At 36.0% G+C, this 20,845-nt stretch overlaps 1 protein-coding gene across 2 annotated transcripts; it reads right to left on the reverse strand.

Annotated features, from left to right (window-relative positions):
• Nucleotides 1–1,358: 1,358 nt before the first annotated feature.
• LOC18447964 (DNA polymerase I A, chloroplastic) lies at nucleotides 1,359–17,938 on the reverse strand. Of its 2 annotated transcripts, XM_006858047.4 has the most exons (12): nucleotides 17,372–17,938; nucleotides 14,321–15,572; nucleotides 13,904–14,089; nucleotides 11,453–12,129; nucleotides 10,671–11,130; nucleotides 6,478–6,573; nucleotides 4,081–4,173; nucleotides 3,774–3,968; nucleotides 3,331–3,423; nucleotides 2,715–2,927; nucleotides 2,492–2,581; nucleotides 1,359–2,025 (listed from the first exon to the last, which is right to left on the reverse strand). In XM_006858047.4, exons 1-12 carry the CDS (start codon nucleotides 17,542–17,544, stop codon nucleotides 1,864–1,866), a joined length of 3,690 nt encoding a protein of 1,229 aa, XP_006858109.1. In that variant the 5' UTR covers nucleotides 17,545–17,938; the 3' UTR covers nucleotides 1,359–1,863. The 2 variants fall into 2 exon arrangements, 1 of the variants encoding a protein (XP_006858109.1); XR_016049134.1 differs by lacking the exon at nucleotides 10,671–11,130.
• Nucleotides 17,939–20,845: the final 2,907 nt, after the last annotated feature.

Here is a 20,845-nt window from a genome sequence, read left to right on the forward strand (position 1 = left end):
AGAGCTTCTTTGAATGATCCAAGCGGAGTTTCGGCTTCTTGGGAACGAGGAAACGATTCCCCATTTAAGCAGAAGCCATTAATCTCGACAATGACAACTTTTGGCCATGGCATGCTGGATAACCTCTCTAGGACACAACAATTACTTGGGCAATTGCATCTCTTGAAGAGACCTCTCTCTGATTTCAAACTCTTCTCCAGCTCAGTCTCAAACTTGGAAGAAATCCGGTGGCTGAACCTCCCTTGCTACAAGTTTTCTATTTATATTACAGCATTTTTTTGGCCAGGGTTGATACCCCCAACCCAAACCCAAACCCAAAAGTAGATGAAATAAGACTCAACTACTCTTGTTTGTTTTCACAGGGTCTTCTCTCTCCTATTTTCACACACGCTCTGGCAGTACAAACACGTGCTACGGCATTTTGAATGTGCTCTCGACAATGCAGGTCTGAGCCGTAGCTCTCCGGCATTATGAGAGTTCGCTCCGATAGTGCAAAGACATGGTCCGGCATTCCGCTCCGGCAATAAAATCTCTGAAGCCACAGTGTTTTGGCAATGGAGGACCTCGCTTCCGGCAATGAAGTCTCTGGAGCCACAACGCTCCAGCAATGGAGGATTGCGCTTCGCGCTTCGGCAATAGAAATCGCACCACACTACGGCAATATAAATCACTCCGCGCTTCGACAATATAAATCTCTCCAGCATTCTGAAAGTGCGCTCCGACAATGCAAGTCTGAGCCACAGTGCTTTGACATTATGAAAACGCACTCGGTAGTACGCTATTTAGACCCACGAATTGACTTGGTTTGTACGGAAAAGGAAATTCCGTTTAAAAATTAACAACTTTTTATCTTGTGGGGTTTTTATGAAAAAAGGTTGTTTGGGAAAACAAAGTGAGAGAAAAGATTAATGTGAGAGTTTTTGTGAAACAAAGTAGTTTTGAGAAAAAAAGTGAGAAAAGATTGGAGTGAAAGTAAACTAGTATATAATCCATTTTAAGGTGTTTTTTGTAATTTTCCCTCATTCTTTAACCCCAAGCTATATTCCATATAGATTAACCCCATCTATGTGACTCAAATAAATGATGATAATACTGCTTGTGGCTTTAGATTTAGACACACTACAACTAAAAAAGTATGACGCATTGAAAGGGAACTTGAACAATAACCGCTGATGTTACATAGGATAAAAGGATAATTTGACCATCTTAATGGTCATTTAAGGTGCATTTAAGTGATGGTTTCCGTATTTTTAATCATTACTATTATTTACTTACAAAATATCCTCAATAACCATGACTCTATCAAAAATCTAAACGAAGTACATTCAGCGATAACAAAGATTTCCACAAAACCAATATACAAGAATTTTTCATGATTTCTTTTTCACATTAATTTAAGCGTGCCCCAAATCGGGCAATCCAACTAGGAATCAGCAAAATCCAACTTAGTTTTCTAGGTGACTGATAATTTTTAGAACACCGATATAAATCAATTGTACAAAACTTTACATTTACATGTTTCCAGTTACCACTCACCCATCCCAACCTCATAAAGCAAAACATATGAACCCTGTCAAAAAGAAGCAAGCAGTCAGCCCTCTCAAAAAGCCCTTCAAGCACCTTGCAGCCAGAAGATCATCAAGCGAAGTTAACAAATGCCGGAAATCCAAAAATCTCACAGATTTGGGCAGCTTATTCACCAAATATCTCAAATTCTGGCTGAAGTCCACTACCCAATTGATAAGCCAGTTGCAATAGCTTCTGACGAGGTCCAAACCAAAGCAAATTGTGTCGCCAGACAAAATCTTGGTCTCGTACCAAAGGATCCACCCAAATACTTAGGAATGGGGTCCAATGCAAGTCTTACTTGGCAGCGTACCAGTTCTGTTCACAGTTGGCATCCACTGATAGGTCGACTTTGAGAAAGTTGGTGCCATAGAATGGCTTGGACATGCACTCCACGACTATGGCCTTGGCTTCCTCTGCTGAATCAGTGGGTCCTTCCAATATCACTTCATCATGTACCTGATCAAAACAATGCGTCTTTTTCAAGGAGAGAGGATAGCAACTAAAGAAGTAACAGAGCCCACCAAAATTCAGTATTTTACTTTATAAACTGCAATAAGAGACAAGGATAACAGATGTCATGAAGCTCTATTACTTTTTTTCTATTTTAATTGTTTCTTTCACAACAAACACATGAAACTCTATAATTATTTAAGAAACTTTGTTCTGTTTTGCATTTTCCACCTATCTTTAATTTGTTTCTATTATATTATGGGGGAAGTGAGGGCTGCGAATGCCTTTTGAGTCTGTTTCCAATAGTACACTACAAGTGTCAGTACATTTCAGTTATGGAATAGATTGATGCAGCATCTGATCCAGAATTTTTAGATAAATTATTTCATATAATTAGAGTATACAAAAAAATAACCATGCAGATGCTAGGGAAGGGAGAAAGATAATAAAGAACGGCTTTCCAAAGAATGACCTGCAAGAGTAACTTCCAACCAAGATCTTTCAAGCGAGAATTCCTCGATATTTCAAGCATGGCACACATCGCAACATCTGCAGCACTACCCTGCAACACAAATGTTAAAAGAGAAAAAAAAATATTGAAAACTCAATCACAATATATTATGTTCCATGAAACAGTAAGAAAATCATCACAATGTATTCATTCTGTTGCGATTTGTCAAAATAAAGCTAAATACCTGCACTGGGGTATTAATGGCAGCTCGTTCAATGTGGCCTCTTTGAGAGTAACTGGCATTAGCCATGGATGGGAAACGCCGGGCACGCCCAAGAAGTGTATGAACACACCCTTTGTTGGCTGCCTCCGATTTGCGTTCTTCTTGCCATCGCAAAACCTCCTTTCTTTCCTTATACCAAAGATTCACTGTTTCTTTTGCTTCCTTAAGAGAGACCTGGCAAGAAAGATGTGGAAGCACACCAAACAAAAAAGGATGAGAGAATTATACCAATCTAGGAAACCTAAAAATTCTGCGAACAATGACAGCCCAAGGAGTGAGGCTTCATCTGCCAAAACTTTACAGGAAGAGACCAATTCTTTGCACATGGTTGGACAAAGACAAATAAGAAAAATACTATCATATCACCCAAAACTCAGGAATGCCATAAAAAGCCCCAATTGCATATTGCCATTAAGCTGAGAAATACATTGACAACTGAAGCTGAGAAAAAAGTGCAGGAAAAATCGGCACAGGGAAGTTTTCTAAAAAAAGCAAGAACCATCCCACAGGCGTCATTTGTTTCAAAGTGTCCCCCAAAAACAAAGTAAAAACTAACAAATGACACTGAGAAATATACCTTCCAATCCCGTGAAAGTCCAACAGGAGTCTTCCCATAAGCGATGGAGAAGTTCAGCATTTTCGCTTTCCTTCTTTCTGAACCAAAAGCATCCTATATGCGGACACCACAAATTATAACATGAAATTTTCATTTATTCAAAGGGAATAGAAGTCATTGTATGTATTCAGATCAACGTCCTAAGAAACAAAAATAACACAAAGCTCTCATGAATATAAGTATGTGCATAATTATGTTGCTTAGCGAGAAACATTTTTATGTCTAAATTAATGTAGTTTCAAAACAAAAGTTTTTGTGCATGTATTGAGATAAATGGTTTGATGAATATATTGTTCAACAGGTTTAATTCCATAAGAGATTATTTCCATCTCTTAGAGAGATAGAATTCCTGGTTTCCACTATTTTTCACCTCCAGCAAACAATCCAGAGCTATATATCTTCACCTTCAGAAGAGGAACTGGTGGTTTCTCTTCTCCAGGCTGAGGGTGCCACTCAAGAAGAACACGCTTTTCCTCTACAGCCTCGCACACATGTGCATACATATTCATGGCTGTCCTTGAATGGAAATCTCCACCAGCTTTGAAAGCATCCAACATACTCTTGCAATTGGACAGGTGTGCAAGGATTCTCAGCTCCAGCTTTACAAAGTAAAAAGTTCTTCTATTCAGTTAGGGTCGTAGGTAATAAAAGTTCAAAAATCTATGTCACAATGGGGTTGCTGTATTAAATAGTCCGGTTAAGTCACAAAACCTGCCCATAATCAGCAACAATGAGAGAGTTCCCAGGTGCCGCAATAAAAGCCTGACGAATTTTGTACCGATCCTTCTCTAATGCAGGTTGATTCTGTAAAGGTGAAATTGAAACAAGCAAATTAATCCTATTTTCACACTAAATGTTAAGGTACAAACCAGAATAATTCAACAGGATACATACATACATACATATGTACACACATGCACGCGCACGCGTGATTTTGAATTTATAGGAAAAATCCTGTTACATCAAACTAACATAACTTTGATCAATAAGCTAATAGCCCAATTTAGCGTGCAAAAGACAAAGTGTTACCATTGAGAATTGTAGTCACTGTTTTAAAACTCAGTAAATTGACTCAAGACTCGCCCAAGTTAACTTGCTTCTGGACCCTAAAAGTCATGAGTAAATACCACAAGACTCGTAGGAGTCTTACACTTTTAGGCCTCATTTTGTTTTCTGTTATAGTCTCGGGGCAGATGAAACACCTGACATGGACTCAGGAACCAAGAGAGAACTGACCCAGCCCGAAGTCTATGTTTTAAAAAACTCGTTGTACAAGTTGTGAAGTTCACCAAAGAAAAAAGCTAAAAAAAATGTTTCATATATCTTTCTTAACTCACACTTGTAGAGTTATGCGTGTTGCATATAGGTATGCAACAAGAGAGAAGAACAATAAGAAATTTGAAAATTGATAATAAAACCTTTTCAAAGCATGAAAATTTCATGGTAAAAATTAGTTCCATACTTATATAAGAATTTCTTTAAATATAGGAAAATGAGTCAAGAATGAAATTTAACATCATTAATAATTCAAGATTTAAAAAAGTAAAATATTTTTAAACTACTTTATATCCTAATAATAGAAATACAAGCAAATCATAAAATATTGGTAAAAGAAAATAGAGTAGACATAATTTTAAAAAAACTGAAATTTCGCAATTAAAAAATAAAAATTAGTCATAAAGTTATTTTAGAGCATGGTACTTTATAGCTACAACTATAAACTTTTTCTTCAAAAATTCTAAAATAAAAAAAGTAGGTTTCCTTTTTTGCAATCAACACAAAATAATTATTGTTCAAATTCAAATATTTAAAACATACAATAAAATTTAATATACTTCTTAATTATTAATAAGTGTACTTAAATTTCGCATTAATAATGATACTTCTTAATTATTAAAATAAGTCTAACTATCAATGTTATGTAATTATTTATAACAATAATGGGTAAAATATAATAATCATGATATCATATTATATTTTTGAGGACAATAAATTATCATTATATTAGTATTTATAATTAATATAATAACATTATCATAAAATACAATAATCATGCTTATGATTATTATTATAGAAAATATGGATTAAGGTGAAGTTTAATTGTATTATAGAAAAATCCAAATAAGGACAAAATCCAAATAAGGACATCATATTACACAAAATAGAAATTCTGTTTTTATGTTTTTTTATTTAATATGGGAAATTCTGTTTTTATGTTACTATCATAATGTTCATATCAAAACCCTGTTATAAATCTATGAACATTCATAATAATGCCCGAAATATCATGAATATGTTAATAATTTTATTATCGGCAAGCATTAATAATACTAATAACTTATAAGTGCTTATATATGTATGTAGTTTATCATATGCAGCACACAGAGGCTTTGAATGCATTTATAATATATTGTTATATATGTTTACTCCCATATTGTAGTAAAATTCTCCTAAAACAATAACCTTCAACATATCATCTCTATCTGCATCTTTTCCCCTTATTTTTCAAATATCGCTTCTAAAGTCTCTTAAAAGTCCATAAATCTTGTTTTTCCATCACTCTTATTATTGTTTTTCAAAAACATAAAGTCTCTCTCTATCCTAGAAGGATGGGATTAGCTTGTTTAGAAAAATAGAAGTATACCCCACACAATTTGCTGTAAACTCCTTCTATTTCTTGGGCACCTACCCTACATTCTCTCTAGGATTCCCTTTATTCTTGCAACATGTATCCACTCTTTAGCTACGGCTTAATATATGTAGTAAAAATAATGAGTATCAATCCTACAAAGGTTGATTATAAAGAAAATTAAGAGTGTGTTTGATAAGTGGGAGTTTTTGGAAGTGCCAATTGAACATCCCACTTCCATTTTGGACAACACCTCCATTGAAGCCGCAAAGTGGAAGTGCGGCCTTCCACACCAACGTTAAAAGTGGCCCATTTTTTGGAAGAAGCCTCTTCCATCAAAATAAATGGAAGAGGCCTCTTCGATATTTTGTGGAGTGGGCATCGCACAAACTACCACCATCAAACACGCCCTAAATTATAAAATTATAGTAAAAAAAAACTTTGAATATGTAAAATTATAGTAAAAATTAACCACAGACCTGCAAACTTGGCCTCCTAGCAGACAAACGTCCAGTCTCAGTGTTGATATTAAGAGAACAATGAATGCGTCCATTCCCGCATGATATCCGGTCACCCTGCCATCATAAGTCACAAATCATTATAGCTGCCCTTTTCATCATTAAAAATCTAAAGCATCTTTCCATAGCAAATAAAGAAAATAAAAAAACAAGGAATGGCCAAGCCTGATTGCATATATGCCCACAAAAATATGTTTCACTTCACGTGTATGATTCTCAATTTTTCACTGGTATGCTATATTCGAATCTGCGATTGCTGAGTCATTTTGAGTGGGCTACAGCAAATTGAATATTTGTATTTTTTTATTTTCTTTATTGGTAATCAAATTTTGTACACATTACGTAAGTGATTCTCTTTGACATTCCTAAACACCAATATTTTCATATTTTGGCATAGTGACAGTACCTCTTGTTGAAGGCCCATGGTTTAAAGCAAATATGAAAGCCGGTTACAGTTTTGGTCCATCATGCATCGGTGGTTACAAAGAATGAACTATTTTCATGTAGGGTATAAGGGGAAAAAACTAGGTTTATCCCGCACGCAAAAAGGCATGTTTTCAGTGTCCGCCAGTACTACCCACAAGACAGAAATGCATCCAAAGCAACCTTCTCAAACCATGTTTGAGGCAGAGTCTAGACCCAAACCCCATCCACACCCCCATCCCCAAGACCATAAGGACAACATGGTTGAGAGTGTTATTCCCAGTGCTTCAGAATGCTTTCCAGCATGAATTTTGGAGGATCCCATTACATGTAACTGGAAAATCCCCTGCAAATACTGTCACCCTTCAAAATAGGATTATGCTCCAGTTAGTCATTAACCGCCTTATTTGCATGGCTCCTATTCTCTTATTATTGTCCAGTAAGATTAAAAGATACATTGCTAATCTACTTCTTCCCAGTTTCCTTTTGGGATTTTAGTAAAGCATTATTTTTTTCTTGTAATTAACATTGTTGTTCCAGACAAAGTTACAATGATTAAGTAGGTAAAAAAAGATATCACAATCATAGAGTGGGAAAAACAACTCAAGTTTGGCTAGACTATATACCAGTACATTAGCTTCCTCATAAACCCAAGACCATGTCAAACTTAAGAAATAGGTCTGTGTTTCTCAAACATGCCACCATCTTATACAAGACAAGAAAAATCTCAAATAAGCATTTTGATGCATTAAGTACTCCTAAATGATATAAGGATTACTGAAGCTCCTAACGTAGAGAAGAGAATAACTATTTTTTCTCACTACTTCTATCCATGTCCTTTTGAGCCTTCGTTGTCCTTTTAAAGCCTTCCACTTGAACCAAATTGCACCTCCTAACCGGTTTTGTATTAGGTCTACACTTGCACATAGCCAGTTCACATAAGTTTATTGTCCCCTATCTTAACGCTTATTAAAGCCACACCTAAGTTCCCTTGAATATATTCATTCCGAATTCCATCATTTCTTGTCTCGCCACTCATCCATCTCAAGATTCTCAACATCCGCAACTCAACTACACGCATATTATGGACATGTTGTTTCTTGACCGCCCAATATAGCTTGTCTTACAGCTGTCCTACATAACATCCCCTTCAGTTTCATTGGTACATGGCGATCACATCAAATTCCGGCGGCACATCTCCACTTCGCCCACCTAGCTTTAATTCTATGAGCAACATCCCTCGATCTATCCATCGAAAATAACCTCTTTTAGGTATTTTTTGGCCATCAATCTTAACTACTTCTCCATTTCTACTACTATTATTACTAAACTTGCATTTCATATATTCTATATTAGTCCTGCTAATTTTAAAACCTTTAGAATCTAGAGCATCCCTCCAAAGTTTACATGAGTGCCTAAAGACCACCTTAATAGAACTTTAGGTTAGAACTTCCCTTTATGGGTCTTGATACTAACACATAGGCACTAGCCAAGCCTAGGTGCACGCTAAGTCTCTAAGGCAACTAATGATTGATAAGACCATCGCCCCATTTAGCACCAAGACCCTCCTAATACCCAGATTGCCTTCTCCTTTATATTAGAGGAAAAAGGAGCACCTTTCATTAAAGAGTATGGATTCTTTATCCAAAACATTATAGCTCCACTTATCATCAAACACATTTTACTTTCTAACGGACTCTTTCAAATATGAAAGGAACTGCATCCCAATATCAATGTTCCTTATGTAGAATTGATGGGCCATATATCAAACAAAGGCATCAGTTTTCCCCATCAATAATCCTTAGAACTCCCCCTATCCAACAAAGAATTTAGGTCATCATCAAGTCCACCTATAATATTAAACAAGACCCCCTTAATAAAAGGTCCAACACACTAACCTTTCATCATCATTATCTGAGCCTTATCCTAGCTATTTGGGTTCAGCTATATATATCTTGTTATGCCATTACGCTTTATCAAGGGCCATATCATCAGCCTACCACTTGAACCAGAATGCCCCGCTAAACAATGTTGTTTTAGGTCGACACAGCACATGCCCAGACCACCTAAGTCTACTTTTGTTTTTGGGTAAGTCAAAGTGGTATACGAGTGGGGATTTGGGCCCCTACCCTTAGACCACCTAAGTCTACTTGCCTTATCATATTGCCTATTGGAGCCACCCCTAAGTTCCCTCTGATGTACTTATTTTGAATTCTACCTTTTCTTATCTTGCCACTCATCCAACTCAATATCCTCATTTCAGACACACTCGTTTTATGGATATATTTCTTGACTGCCCAACATTTTGTCTCCTAAAACATGGCTGGTCTTACAAATGTCTTATGAAACTTCCCCTTCAATTTCATTGGTATGCAACGAACACATAAGCTTCCGGAAGCACATCTCCATTTTGTCCAGCCAGCTCAAGTCAAAAGAGAAAAAAAAAAGGAAAAAGAAAAAGAAAAAGATGTATAGTCATGCACATGCACCACCACACTTTTTCCATGTGGATCTAGTTTGCATTGAAAATCACCATGTAGCCCTCTTGCAGCCAAGCAAGGATAATGCTCATTTCCAGAGCTCTGCTCTACGTACAAAGAATATTAGAAACTGCTTGTTCCCGTGTAGGTAAAGCACTCCTTAAACAAGTGCTTTGCTTGTTCTAAATCCATCCAAATTACTCCATATCTGACCAAGCTTTGTAATTATATATCTGTGCAAATACTATTTGTAAGCCAGATGAACAGTCATTCTACAGGCTGCATCTATAACAAAGACCGTATCTCCCAATCCCATGACAAATGCAATTACCCATGTCAAATCCCTCAAATTCATTATCCACGACACCATTCTTCTGTCTTATATTTCTCTTTCAGCCAATTAGCTTGTCTCCTGTACAAAACTAAATAAGTGCTCTCAAAGTACATCTAAATCAACTCAACCATGTGAGATTCTGTAAAATGATAGAGATGTCCACATCTGTGATGACAGTCTTATAAGACATGGTAATACCCCTTTTCATTTTCTTACCATTCCAGCACACCATTGACATACTGATTGCCCATCATTGCTCATAATCTCAACATCTTTGTCATGCTACTACAGACACACAGAAAACATGTCATCCGCCAGTGGCAGCAAAAGTTGCCTTGAGTGATAGAATTTCCCACCAGTACACTTATTATTGAAACTTAAGGTTCTGTGCAAGAAGGTAAAATTTACCTTTTAAAATTAGTTTCCAATAGCAGGAGGGCCATATTGCATCTTTACAATGATAAAAAATAAAAACAAAAAAAAAGGTTCGGAGTTTATATTGGAAATAATGGAAATTTGCAATATACAATGATTTCTTTTAAGATGTTACCAAACCCCATCATTGACTGCTAACGCAGTATCATGCAAAACTCATGATATTGCACCTTCTTTACCAAATGCAATATAAATCATTTAAGGCTAACTTAAGAATCTCATTCTGGTTGCAGACCAAAAGCTGCCCGAATAGAGTCCTCCTCTGAACAAAGAGGATTAAAGAAACAACCGACACGGTTCATGCCAAGAATAAAGGCAAGGATAAAAAATGACTAGAGAACAATCAACACATAGAATGGTTACATAATAAGTCTTTATAATTTAAGGAACTTTATCTATATAAGCTTAATCATTGAACAGAAAAAAATGAAATATAAATAAAAGACAATAAAACATGTATACAAGACAATGCAAAACCTTGCCTGAAGGGGTAATATAAAGTTGGATATCAAGGAGTCAATTGAACAAACTTCACAAAGAGCAGCAATTGCATGACATGCCTCCCTCCCTTTCTCGCCATCACCAAACGCAGAATATGCACTTCCATACATAGATGTATCTATTTCAGCAGAAGTTGAAGCCTCCTTCCCATTGAGCTTGGCTTCTTCTTCTTCTAATACCGAATCTACAGGATTTTCATCATTGTCATCCATTGCACCATAAGGGATTGAGGAGACCTTTCCGGCAAAGGCTTTTAGAGCATCTCCACTAACAGAGGGCCAGCCAGACGGTGTATACATCTCAGTGTGCATCTCAACACCAAGGCTACGAAGCACAATCGTCCTATTCTTTGCAGGAGCTTTTTTGCCTTCCTCGATAAACTCATCAACATTTGGTACCTTAAAAGTCTTCTCAAATGGCAAAGTTTCATTGGGATCCTTCCTATTGAAGATCACATTTGTCGAGTTCGAAAGGTGAAACCATAACGAATCATTAACAAATTTAATATCCTACTCTTTATGCTTCAACATATATCTTACAACGAAAAAAAACACTTCACTAGATATTTACGTTTCACAGAAAATCATCAGACCTCAAGAGTTTGTTCATAGAAAACAGGTAATTCAATAATTATGAAAAAATAATTGAAAGGATAAGAGAATGAAAGAGGCTCAAAATGCACCCAAGTTGGAAAAACAAATTGTGCCTTCCTCGTAGGAAAAAGAGGTACAACAGGAAAGACAAATTGGACTAACTTGTATACCTGTTTTGCATCCCACCAAAGAAAAGTAGACGCAATTGAGAATCACTCCCCACATTCATGTACAAGGCATCTGGACAATACTGAGAAGCCCACTTCCTAAATCTGTTGACGGCAATTTCTCTCTCTTGAATGGCTATTTTCTCCATCTTAGACAGATGACAACGATCAACCAGCATCCCCTCAGATTCCATTCTAACCAAAATTTCACCAAATGGACGCCAGTACTCTTCATAGAAATCGTACATGGTTCCCCTTTGTACTCCATCCAGCACCCATCCCATGGCCATCAGCTTCCCCTTCAAGCTCACAAAAAGCTTCAGTGTGCTAACTGAATCTAGGGCAGAATAACAAATCCAGGGAATTCTCTCTTTCCTTTGTAGCTCTTCTACAGGGGGAAGAGTGACGAGTTTCCCTTCAGACCCATCTTTCTTCACCTTTCTCTTGCCAAATATAGTTTTCATTGATATTTTTCCAGAAATCAGTTCATCCTTTGCAGTTAAGCCAGGGCCAGACATGACCTTTGGATCACCTGTGAGAGCTTCAAGAGAATAGCCGCCTTCTGCACGCCTTGAAGAATCCCATAATCGAGCAAGATGAATCGTATCAGCATGAAATCCATGGACCTTAAATCCATAGTTCTCCAAGACATGATTATCAAAGCTATAGTTATGCCAAACCTGTAAAGAAGAAGGCAAACTTATTCCTCAATTACTAACCCGATAAATAAGCAAAGCTCTATCCATCAACCAACCACTTGTATTAAGAAACTTCAAAATGCAAAAGAGTGACTATTCTATATCAACTTGAAAAAGATAAGAAGATGCAAGATGATTGATAGTTGTACACTTCCTCAGCATCAAAAAGTGTATATCTTTTCTACTGTCTCTACTAAGAACCTTTTTTTTTTCCTTTACTTTATAGTAATGGAGGACCAAAGGCTCAATTCCAGCAGGGCTGATAAACCACCAACAGCAAAAACAGACAACCTCCACAGTGTGTTCCAATTCAATTATTTCGAAATGTTTCACCAGTTACCCACAGAAAAATGAATAAGGCAGAAGAGATTTCTGAAGAATACTGATAATGAAAAATAGGTGGCGAATAGAGATAAATTGGATGGTTATTTCATTAGAGATCCAATTGGAGATCCAATTGTGGGGTTCGGGATGAGGGGAGGAACGAGGAACAAGATGGAGAAGGATGGGTGGACGGGATAGTTGCATAATGATTCAAAATGCACCTGGTTCGGATAGCTTGAATCCTTCTAGTGGAGATACAAGGAAGCTTTTCCGTCTGCTGCAGAACAATGTAATTGACGGAGCGCAAAATTCTGTCACCACTTTTTGTTTTATTTTCATTTGACTCTATATATAGTGTGTGTCTGCATAAGAGGTCCATGTACTTTAGTTGAACAAGATACAACTATGCATAAATGTATGATTCAGAGACACGTGGAATTGGAGTCTATATCCCATATAAATAAATGGAAGTTAACGAATGTATAATTTCTGCAGGGATATATTCAGGCATATTGAATCATGATAAGGAAGTAGCATCCCTGGCACGAAGGGCCCTCAGGTGTTTTTCTTACTAAGAAATCTTTCCTATAATCCTATTCTAATTAAATTCGGCACTCCAACGTGAACTTGATTTTATACTATTTGCCTTTAGATTTGTATTGAAGTTGCACCTTTAGTATTGAAGTAGGGGGCTCTACAACTGACTAATTAGACCAGTGTCTCTGACCATTGATTGACACACACACATCCTGAGTCAAAACTTTAGCTACTGAAGTAGACAAAAAAGTCAACAGAAATCACCATTTTTGCACGAACTTGGTGGTCAGACAAATGACAAATGCAATTTGAGATGACACGTAAACAACTAGGTCCACTCTCCTGAAAAGAAGGGTCCAATGATTTATTAGAATCCATGTTTACTTGTGCTGAAAAGTTAGGCAAAGAGGAAGACTGTGAAAACTTTGTCAAAAGTTCAATGATTTGTAGTAGTTGACTTCCACAATTCAGAGAGGTTGAGCAGAACGGATCCAATACAAGTTCAATTAGCTTTCTTCACAGATCAGACTGTATAATCTTTAGAAGTGATACCATATTCAAAATGAATAAGGTTAGAGCACGTGTACAAACCCTCACAATCATGAAGCCCCAAATAATTGAAACAGGCACCTCAGTACTGTTATTATATACTTCACGCTGCCATAACTACTTCCAAAACAACCAAGTTCATGTTTTGCTACAGGTACTCAACCAAGTGTAGCAGATCCTAATAAGACCTCCCTCATCATTTGGAACATTGGATTTATCACAACTAAGATGAATTACTTAGTAAAAATCATACAAATAGTAACAATCTGCAACAAGTAAAAGCCGATTTTTAGTTTAAATAAGAAGTACTTAATGTAAAAAAAACAAATTGAAGGGAAAACTTTACTTTTTTTATAGCTGGGTCTTCAAAAAAGGGCGCAAATGCCATCAACATATCTCTCCCACCATCAAGAACATCTACCCAGATACATGATTTTCCATTTCCAAAATCTGCTTCACCCGAATAGATGCTGAAACAAATAACTTCTCCATTACCCACTGGGGTTTCCCCCTTCACATCAATCTTAGCAACCTGGACAAAAAAAAACCAATTTTACCTTATGTTGAAAGGAAAAAATAAATGCATTAATATTTGCCAGCTCAAAACACAATAGAAGAGACCTAAACAAACACATAGTGAAACCCACATGCAAGAAAGAAAATTGCACCTCGGATTCATGAACTTTATATATCAATTTTGATGAAGGATATCTTGGGAAAAATTATATTACCAATGGATTTCAATAGTTACTTTCAGACATACCTCTGTATCGCATGCATGGACAAGGTGCCGGTACTCCTTAGTTAATTTTGAAACAACAGACTTTGCCACTGAGAGATTGTCAACTATGAGAACTTTATCATAGAGACATAAAAGCTTCTTTCTCTGCTCAGCCTGTGCATTATTGGATTCAGTCTTAGTAGTCACTTTCTCAACAAAGGTATCAATGGATTCACTATTGACAGCTTGTCCATTCAAAATCTCCTCTGCCATAGCATCATCTGATATCTCTTCCACAAATTCATAAGGAACAACACTATTTTGGAACACCACCTTCTTAATCAAAGACCCATTAGTCTGTGCATGCTCTCCCTCAATCTGTTTCCTCAATACTCCTAAGTGTGTAGGAAGATCTACTGCAGCATCTTCCTTCATTTGAGTTCTCACAGGACTATTTGCAACAGAAAATGAACAATTGTTCTTAACACCCAAGTCATTTTGGGTGGGTTCCAAATACGAGGGGCGGTTAGAAGACATCATTTGACCTTCTTGGGCATAATAATTTCCATTCTTTAGACGAAAAAGATCATCACGCATGTTAGTCATAGAACCACGCATGCTCTCTCTCATGTATGGGGTATTTAGGACTGATTTCACCACATGATTTTCTTCTAATTTCTGGCCATAAAAGGAGGTACTTCGAAGTGGGTCTTTTACATGAGGGGTTCTTCCTTTCAAACAAACCAAGTCATTCTTTTCTTTTTGTAAAATTGTACCACTTCGTGAAATTTCTGCGGTCACTGAGCCATCCGACATATTACAAGAAGGTTGCTGACCTAATCTTGATGCCCTCATCTTTCTACTCTCTTCAAGCCACCTAGCATTGATGCCATCCACTGAAGCACCAGAATTATGTGTTCTAAAAGGAGGAACTCTACCAGTTCCAGTTATTAGTGGCTCATTTATGGGACTCCTTAGACTTTGTCTATGTTCATCTTCTGTATTTTGCCAATTAACTAAGCTCGTTGACCTAGATCGTTCCCCCCTGGGATCAGGCCCGTTGGTGAAGTATGGTAACCGTCTATTGGATGAGGAGTGTGAGCTCCTCAAATTAGTGCGGACTTCAAAGTCTAGAACACGAGATGACCCATCTGCATCATTCAGAATACCAGTTTGGCTTTCCAAAATAACTGATCTGGAAGCTAGAGTTGCAACACTTCTAAACTTTAGAGGGGCAAGACGTGAATGATTTGAATATGTACTATCTACTTCCTGGAAAGAACCAATTTCTTGCCTGTCCTCCAAAACAACATGTCAGAATTAGAACAAGGAAATCAAAGCCTGAATGAATATGGAATACAAACATCACCAAGGTTATCATAACAATAATCAAAAGAGACGTGACAAAGGAAGGTCAGAAAATAAGACAAAAATCGATCATCAATTCTGGATGGTCAAAGGTAATATGTTTAAGAAATCATAAGCTGGATGGAGACAATGACCACAATGAAATAACTAAAGGGAAAAAACAATATACTCAATCATAATACAGAACTCCACATGCAAGCCAAAATATGGCACTGCGAAGTTTACAGTGAGTGTCAATATCAATAATCCAAACGGAAATTTGAAGCGTCATTCAAAAAGTTGCAAAGAATTTGTTGCACGCTGAACATCGTTTCGCTTTAAGTTAGATTCCATTAGATGGGTAAGAGCATCTGCCAACTCCGCCATGACCGATCAAACAAAAAGATACAAAAGATATTTGAAAGACAGCAGTAAACAAAAGAAATTGATGAGATATATGAGCACAAATAAAACAAGGTGAGAGTGATCATCAGAAGGAATACTCATTCAGCTCACCAAGGAGAGTCTATGACTCTATGTGCGCCTGTCCCATTGAGAGAATTAGAAGTTGAATTAGCCATGTCAGGCAAATGCTGAAAGGATAAGGTTCCTTACTATGAATTGCTTTTTCCATGGTGTCTGCAAGTCTATATGGGAAACATGAGTAATGCTTCACACATCTAATCACACACAGAATTCTAAGAAATTTATTATACGCGGTAACAGGGTGGTTTTCGGTTCTTTACTGATGCCTGGTATGGCAATTTTGCTTCATAAATCCTTGCTATTAATATGGGTGTCCTAGTCAAGGGTAGCTTGAGGTCGCTAAAAGTAAGGTGATTTGGGGTCTCATTTTCTCTTTCCTTCTTTTGTTGATCTTTTTTGGAGAGAAATTAACTTCATATTAATATATGTAGAAGGCAGCCCACAAACGGATGCTCAGAGTACAAGATGGTAGAGAAATAAAAGAATTACAAAGACCAAAAAACAAAATACTAAGTACAAAACCAGGCCAAAAGTGGCGACTGCAAGGATGTGATGCTGCCGGGGCACCGTTGTGGATGGGGGAAAATGTCCTCCGTATATGCTGGAAACCCAAACCCAAGTGTGAGACGGGGCAAGGAAGAGAAAGAGTTAGGTAGAAAAAAGGCTGGAGAAAAGAGGAAGGAGGAGGGTTTGAGGGGAGAAACAAGAGAAGAATGTCCTCTGTATTTTGTCAATATTCAATTTGGGATCTTGTTCTCAAGAGGGGAATTCATAACTTTAGAGTATTTGAGTCAACGATTATGTTTAAAAATCCTTTCTTTCAGAAAATGCAACCATATTAACTACAAATCACTTTTGCTTGAAGCCCACAACATGGCCTAGAAGCTACAATTGAAGTATGCTGATATCGCACTCACAATAACTAAACATGTCAACCAATATCACCAAAAGGAATCCAAGCTTCTCAACCCCCATCCTCCATAAAACTATTTGCAGTTTTTCATGACTAATCAAAGGCCATCTCAAACAACTGTTGGGTAACACCCCTAGTGAAGTTATCCATCCAAAGTTTCTTTACACATAAACAGAGAGTATACAAATTATCATCTACCTGTTCAGTAGGAATTTGTAGAAAACCAAAGGAAACTCCTTTATGTGTGCGTAGAATGAACTTAAGAAAATAAAAGACACAATAGCAAGGGAAAAACACATCCTTGGAGAGGAAAACTTCAGAGAGAGACGAAGCCCTCGCAGGCATACCTCTGAAACCCCTTGACAGATGCTGCAAAGGAATGGACTGAAGCTACACGTCTGTAAAAATGGGTGGAAGAAGAAGAAGAAGAAGAGGAAGAGAACCAAAAAGAAGGGGAGCAGTAGCAGCAGGGCTTGAAAGGGCCTCCCACCCCTTGCGCAGTAACCACCCCCAAACCCATTATCTCTGCAACTCTCCCCAGCCTGTTGCTCTTCACGGCCGTCTTGTTACTTCAAGCCCCCTCCTTAATCAATACACCATGAAAAACCTCTCTCTCTACAAACCCAACCATTTTCCTACTGAAAGGACGATTGCTCTTCCAGCGAATACCACCATTCTTTTAGAGAGAGAAGGATAATAGCTCTTCTCTTCTAGAGAGAGAGAGAAGAAACGGAGGTTTTGCAGTCCGCCATGAGAGGAGGCGTTTCAGAAAGAGGAAGAGTTGTAAAACCCTCTCGCAAAAACCTTAGAGAGAGAAAGAGAAAGAGAGAACGTCCAATTTGTGGTCGTGGAATTGTATGCCGATATTAATAGTTAATAAATTTGGAGCAAATATTTGAGAGTATAATGTTTCTGAATTTTAATATCCAATAAAGGAAGGTTGCTTTAACTTAACCTACTTCATGAATGCATTTTTTCCTTTATTTTATTTATTTTTGTGGCACCTATGCTGGCTTTCAGTTCGAGGGGGCCGTTCTGCGCGGGAAAGTATACACTTTAGGAGTAGCAATGGGTCGGGTCGGGGCGCACCTATCGTTTCCGTCCGTGTTAATTTTTTATTGTAAAACTTATGATTTGAAAGGAAAGCTTACAAATATGGTAGGAAAGTAAAACTAAGGAAAGTAAAAGTAGAATGGCATTAGAAAATAAGAAAAATGGGAAACTTAGCCGTGAAATTATTTTATATAAAAATGAAAAATTAGCTATAAAGTATTTTTTAAGCATAAAAATATACACTTGAGAATTTCAATTTTAAAAAAATTGAAAGAATAAAATTGGTATCTTATTTTTTTATATTTCTTATATTTCTAGTTCGTATAACATAAATTTTTTCTATTTATTTAATAGATAATAAAATATAAAAGTAAAAAATATTTGAAAGACTAAATATTTTTTAATTAAATTCTAATTTTTAGAATTTAAATATTAGAAACTGGTTTGGTATTTTTAAATATTTTTTAGTTTTTATAAAAGAAAAATTACGTACATATCCGTTATAATTTGCGTTATTACAAAACTATCTAATAGTTTCCGTTATTATTTATCTTTCCTTTTTTTAATGTCATAATCGAATTTTTTTAAATTCAATTTTTGAACAACTGAATTCTCTCTCTATGTCCTTCTTTCACTCATGCTTTACCCTATGTTCGTTCTCTCTACATACATTACATTGGCTGTGTTTAAACTCTTCCATATGTTTATCAATTCTCTCTATACCTTCTATTGGGTGGGTCTAAAGTCTTGTTTATATTCATCCATTCGCTATCTATACATTATATTGGGTGGGTTTATATTCTTCTTATGTTTATCTATTCTCTCGCTTGAAGGTTCTATTTTTCAATTGATTTGTAATTGGAACAGAGAAATTGTATAAACATATAGAAGAGTTTAAACCCAAATGTAATGTATAGAGAGAGAATGGATAAACATAGGGAAGAATTTAAACCCACCCAATGTAATGTATAGAGAGAATGGATGAAGATAGGGAAGAGTTTAAAGAGAAAATACAGGTAAAACGTGGTGAAAGAACGGTATAGAGAGAGAATTTGGTTGTTCAAAATTTGAATTTAAAATAATTTGATTAGTCGATAGAGAGAGAATACGTAGAGGACCTACGAGAGAGAAAAAAAATTACGGTGATTGAAATCTTCCGTTCTTCAACAACCAAAAATTTTAGATTTTCAGTTTCTAAAAAACCGAAATTGGCATGATTTCGATTGTTGCGGTTGTTCAATAATTGAAAAAGGGGAAATTCATATAGAGAGAATACATAGAGGAATTTTGAATTTTTTATTTTTCAAAAATGATTTTACAACTGAAAATCCATTGAATTGGGTTGTTCAACAACTGAAAAAAGGTAAAATTATCTTTTAAAAAAAAAAATTTCTTTATGACATGAAAAGAACGGATAGATAGGAAATAACAAAAACTATTCGGTAGTTTTGTATAACAGATATATTCGTAATTTTTCCTTTTATAAAATAACAAAATTTAGTAAAAATTAAAAACACTCATAAAAATTTCACAAAAATTTTAAAATTCAATTAATTGAAAGATGCTGATGAAAAAATATGGTTATCAAAACACACTCATTTCTGATAGGGCTGGGAAGGGGTCAAGTCGGGTCCGAACCTAGACATAGCCTGAAAATACATACATGGGACCCTGACCCCATATTTAAATTTATTTTGAGGACCCGGATCTAGACCTGACGGATTATACATAGAAAAAAAAGTAGCTAAAAATTAAAAATTACCTAATAACATGTACCTAAAATTACTAAAAAATATGAAAATTTACCAAAAACATATAAGCAAAATTATATTGTACTCAACAAATTTTGAATACTTCTATGGCCTTGTTTTGTACATGAAGCATTTTTTTTAGGGTGCGGTTTTTATAGAGCCGAGGCTCTAAACAATCAAAGTCAAGCGCGCATTCAAATATTGTCGAGAAATGTGGTTTCAATACTGGAAATATTTGTGATAGCCTTAAAAGTATTTTCATCTTTAATTATAAAATTTAAAGTTTCAAAATAAGTGTAGATTGAGCACATCTATAAAATCTTGAAAATTGACTGTTAAAAAATGCGTTAGAAGATGCACTATTTCCAATACTTAAAATCCATTTTCTTTATGTCCGTGTTTCTTTATGTTGAGATGATCATTTGAGGATATTTGGGCATCAAAATAGCCTCTTCTAGTGAAATTTTTTGGGTGGGTTTAAAGCCTCAGCTCTATACAAACGTTTTCTTTTCTTTTTTTAATAAGTGTATTTTTTTTAAGGGTGCAACATCACTTGTATAAAGCACATTAGTGGTATTTAATACTCTATATGAATGATGGCACACCCCATGTAGATGACATTACACTTCTTTTAATGACTAAAATACTCTTATTAAAAAAAACCCCACGTACAAAACAATGGTATATAAGTGTCCAAATTTGTTGAGTATGATGATAAATTACTCCATAGTGTAAACGCCCTAACATAACCCTTTAGATAGAGATGACACACTCCTTTATCTTATGTATATCATAGATAGTAAATTACTATGAAAGAATACAAGTGTAGATAGAAGAATACCCATGCAAAGAGAAAATTTTAGGAAATTTTTTCTAAAATTTCAAATTAATAAATTTTTTTGATATTATATTAATCTTATGGGGCAAGTAGCTTTGTCTTTCATTATATGTGAATTGTGAAGCATGAATGTCATTATATGTGAATTGTGAAGCATGAATGGAGATAATAGTCCAAGA

The sequence above is a fragment of the Amborella trichopoda genome, chromosome 2 (genome assembly GCF_054954075.1).
Source record: "Amborella trichopoda isolate Santa Cruz 75 chromosome 2, AtrichopodaSantaCruz75HAP2 v2.0, whole genome shotgun sequence".
Classification (NCBI taxonomy): Eukaryota; Viridiplantae; Streptophyta; class Magnoliopsida; order Amborellales; family Amborellaceae; genus Amborella; species Amborella trichopoda.